This window comes from Musca vetustissima, unplaced genomic scaffold (genome assembly GCF_032173495.1).
Source record: "Musca vetustissima isolate MV318-11 ecotype Yass unplaced genomic scaffold, APGP_CSIRO_Mvet_v1 utg5493, whole genome shotgun sequence".
NCBI lineage: Eukaryota > Metazoa > Arthropoda > Insecta > Diptera > Muscidae > Musca > Musca vetustissima.
This window is the reverse complement of record NW_026888166.1, coordinates 5,866-10,099: the sequence shown is the minus strand read 5'-3', so window position 1 is coordinate 10,099 and position 4,234 is coordinate 5,866. Positions and strand designations below refer to the sequence as shown.

Sequence of the window (4,234 nt, the reverse complement as noted above, 5' to 3'; positions counted from 1 at the left end):
GGCCCTAATTTAATCGATATATGTTTTTCTGTCGAAATACGGGGTATCTGATATTAACATCCAAAGTTCTCTTGGGGCCAATATATTTTCCATTTTCGTTTGGGGGCGATTGTGGAGATCCAAAATAATTTATATTGACGTAATCTTGATCCCAACCCCATAAAAATTATGAGTATCGTTGCTTTAAGTTGAAGACCACGAAAACACTGGATCCAAATGGAAGTTTAGATGCACATAGTATTCATATTCATATGAAGTGTATGTGAAAATGAGTTTTGTTTACTTTTTTGAAAAAAAAACGTCAGAATATATTTAGGTCTTAACTTCAAATAATATATTCAAGGAACTTATTAAAAATAGGTCCCAAATTAAATAAGAGATGATAATACAACAATGTGTTTATTTAAAGTTTTTACATATTCTCGAAATAATTCTATGAACCACACAAGGCCTATTAAATAAGGTCTACCGGATGGACCGGTATAAGGTTAACAAGGAAGAGAATTCGAAGTCTTCATTGATTGTAAAATTTATTATCTGAAGAATAAATAAACACAAAATATTTTTATTCGAACGAAAATATTTGTGCACACTACTATCATTACGTTTTTTGAAAGATATTTTGAGTTTTTATCCTGTTCTGGTTGGTATTTCGCGATTAAAATGTTGACAGCAAGAGAAGACTAAGCCATGAATTCGCCTGCCGGCATAGACAATTTATTTTCTAACAATAAATATTCTGTTCCCGTACTGCAAGAATCTACTAATTTTTAATATTTGATATCATAAAGGAAAAAATTGTTATCGTAGTAAAAAATTGTACGTTCTTGCAGGTTCTGGAATAGACCCAATGTTAAGGGCCCCACACACTATACATGCCGATGAACCCTATAGTATATGTGTGAGATTGACTAGTGTATGGCAAACTTATGGGGCCCTTTAAAAACTATGTATTTTCTGTCAAATTACATTTTGTGCAACAAAAACTTAGATAACAAGCAACATTTCAAAATAAATGGACAATTCAACCAACAATCAGACAAATATAACCGACAAAGATATGCCTCATATAGATGAATCGGGTGTAAACTTTAATGGAAAAAATCATGACACAATACAACATTTAATAACTGGCAGTCAATATCAAGGAGTGTGGCAAAAAGCGCTTCAATGTCCTGATGGTTATGGCACCTACACCTATCCCGATGGCAGTGTGTATAAGGGATATTTTAATCGTGGTCATTTCAATGGTTATGGCACCCTACATTTAGCTGAACCCTATAATTTTACTTTTAAGGGAACATTTCTGAATGGCAGCCTTCAGGACATAGAAGATATGTGGTTCGACGATGGTTTACATGTAAATGGAAAATTTGAAAACTGGCATGGTGATTTTTCATCTTGGAAATATTGTTGCAAACATGATCGACGTTATGCTGTTGAACAAGCACAAGGTATGCCACCAGTAGGTCCTTATTCTTTTCTAACATCCGTTCAACCTGCAAGGAAGGTGCCCACAAATTATTTTGATGTCGAGGAGGGTCTCTACAATCCCGGTACAGCGTTAACAATAAAACGCCCTTTACCATTCACTGAAATGCAAGTGGTGGCTTGTAAAGATGACATCCGTTGGATTATGGAGAATTGTCGCAAAGCCTCGATATTACCAAAAGAAATTCCCCCCGGTGTTTGTCAACAAATTATTAACAACAATTTGGAAAGTGAAAAACAATTAGCTGAACATGATCCTTGTTGTAATTATGAATCTGCCAAGGAGCGCAAACGATATTTTGCCAAGTTATGCAAGGAGCATAGGCCAGAATCGCATAACGATACTTCATGTGGCGTCATGCGATTTGAATCGTTTTCTGAAGATTCCATGGGAAATCGTTTGCCAGAAAGTTCTTCCACCTGTGGAGTAAATAGTTTATCTGACAATAATATTTTCCTAGATGTTCAGGAATATTTGGAAATTGGTCGTCAGTATGGCAATATGAAATTGGGTCGCAATTTAGAACGTGAAGCTGTATGCTTGATGTCAAGACCCCAGAGGAAATCAACAATACAAGATGGCAATGCAAAATGAAATGGGATAACAACTGAAATTATTTGTAATATTTTTGTTTTAATGAACACTTCTTATTAAAAAATATAATTTACACTGGTGTTCATAATTGTTATTTGACAAATATTGACATGAATATAAATTCGATTTTATACCATTTAAAAAACTTCCATAAGAACTAAAATCAGCGGATACTGTTGGTCTGTCAATGAGTTACCCCGTCGTTATTCAGCAATCGTCTGCAAATATCTCCTATAGATGTGGGTGCGTTAAGTAACACCAGGGAAGAGCAATATCGACCCAACATTTCGAGAAAGACGGGGACTCAAACTCAGTGTTGAAGCGAATTCCGTTGCCGTAGGAGCGATCAGTGAATTTGAAAAAGGTATTGCATGAAGATGCAGTGCAATGCCTAAAAATCAATAAAAATTTCTCGTGATAATATGGGTACATGGTCAAACGGGAATCATAGACAATGTATGGCCAAAACACTCGCCAGAAAAATTTTGTTAGCGAAAAGGGGCCCATGGGGTGACCAAAACTAAGATTAAACGGAGCAATTCTTAACACTCAATAAAACGGATATCAACAGGCTGGCAGGTTTTTTTCACATGATATCTGAGCCTGCAGGCACATTTACTCAAGATTGGGCGAAGTGCTGGTAAATTTCCTACGCCACTGCCAGCTTTCGATCAAAATTCATGGGAAAAAATGCTATTCAGAAAGCAATTGAATATTGCCAACTTCCAGACTAAAAAATTTTCAGCAGTTTTGGGGGGGAAATGATCCGGAAAATCAAAATCGTACAGCAGATGAATGCTTATAATTCATATCCTCCAGCAATCCACTGAAGTGGCGAAGAAGACCGATAACATCAATCTACAAAAGTCAAAAAATTCACTTCTAATAAAGAACATGAAAATCTTAAATAGTGAGGATATCGAAGACGGGTATCTCCTTGTGGTAGACTGCCCAAGACCAAAGTTAAGGCGTACTTGTAAACCATGCAGTATTTTCCAAGATTATTAAGGCGAGGATTGAAGAGTGGGAGACTATCACAACAGCGATGCCAAATGGTCCAGTAATAAGTGACCAAATAATATATTGCCGTATGTAATTTAATATCCTTATATGACATACCGTGTGATAGAGGCATCTGTGTGCACATGATTGTAAAAATACTATCTTAAAACCAGTAAGGAAAGTAGGAAAGTCGGACTGGGCCGACTATATGATACCCTTCACCACTTTGGGGATATTCTACATACTTATTTTTACAGATGTCGTCTTTTCGAAGGAACATTGACATGAAATTGAACAAACTTAAAAATGCGATCTATATCTATAGGTAAACCGACTAACATCAATCCTTACACATGCCATTCTGCAATATATTCCACACTTTGTAAATAGATTTTAAGCAAACTTTACGCATGCTATTTGGTATACTGTTTAAAATATATATATATATATATATATATATACACTGTTTAAAATGTAATATAAATCAGGCATCCATTGATTATTTGGTTTACAATCAACATGAATAGGTCGAAATTATATATATAGAAGCTATGCTATATCAAAATCTGAACCGATTTCAAGGAAACTTGCCCGAGATTAATTTATATTAATTTCAGTACGTTTTACCAATCGGTCTAGCTATGTGTCTTTAGTACACCATTTACTTAATATCGGACGAAAGTATATACAGGAGCTATATATATATATATATCTGAAGCAATTTCAAGAAAACTTGACTCACGAAAAGTTATAGTAACTTCAGTACATTGTACAAAATTGTGTGCAGGTCGGCCAAAATGTGGGTCTTTAGTAAACAGTTTACTTTAAATCCGACAAAAATATATATGGGAGCTATATCTAAATCTGAACCGATTTTCACGAAACTTAGCACATATGATTCTGGACCCAATTCAGTACCCTATGCCAAATTTAGTGCAAATCGAAAGATATATAGGATATATTGGAGACTATATCTAAATCTGGACCGATTTTCACAAAACTTGGCACACAACATTTCATGCAAATCGAAAGGTATATTGGGACTTTGGTGCACCATGTACATAAAATCTGACAAAACTATATATGGGAGCTATATCTAACTCTGAACCGATTGTCTCGAAACTTAACACACATCATTCTGGACCT

General features: G+C 35.2%; 1 protein-coding gene across 1 annotated transcript; it reads left to right on the top strand.

Annotated features, from left to right (window-relative positions):
* The first annotated feature begins 1,015 nt into the window (after positions 1–1,015).
* LOC133335994 (uncharacterized) lies at positions 1,016–2,086 on the top strand. The gene has a single exon (XM_061544285.1). It carries the CDS (start codon positions 1,016–1,018, stop codon positions 2,084–2,086), a length of 1,071 nt encoding a protein of 356 aa, XP_061400269.1.
* The last annotated feature ends 2,148 nt before the right edge of the window (positions 2,087–4,234 follow it).

What these genes read in the sequence shown, in the direction of transcription:
- LOC133335994 (XM_061544285.1), top strand. Translation starts at nt 1,016, where the DNA reads ATGGACAATTCAACCAACAATCAGACAAATATAACCGACAAAGATATG.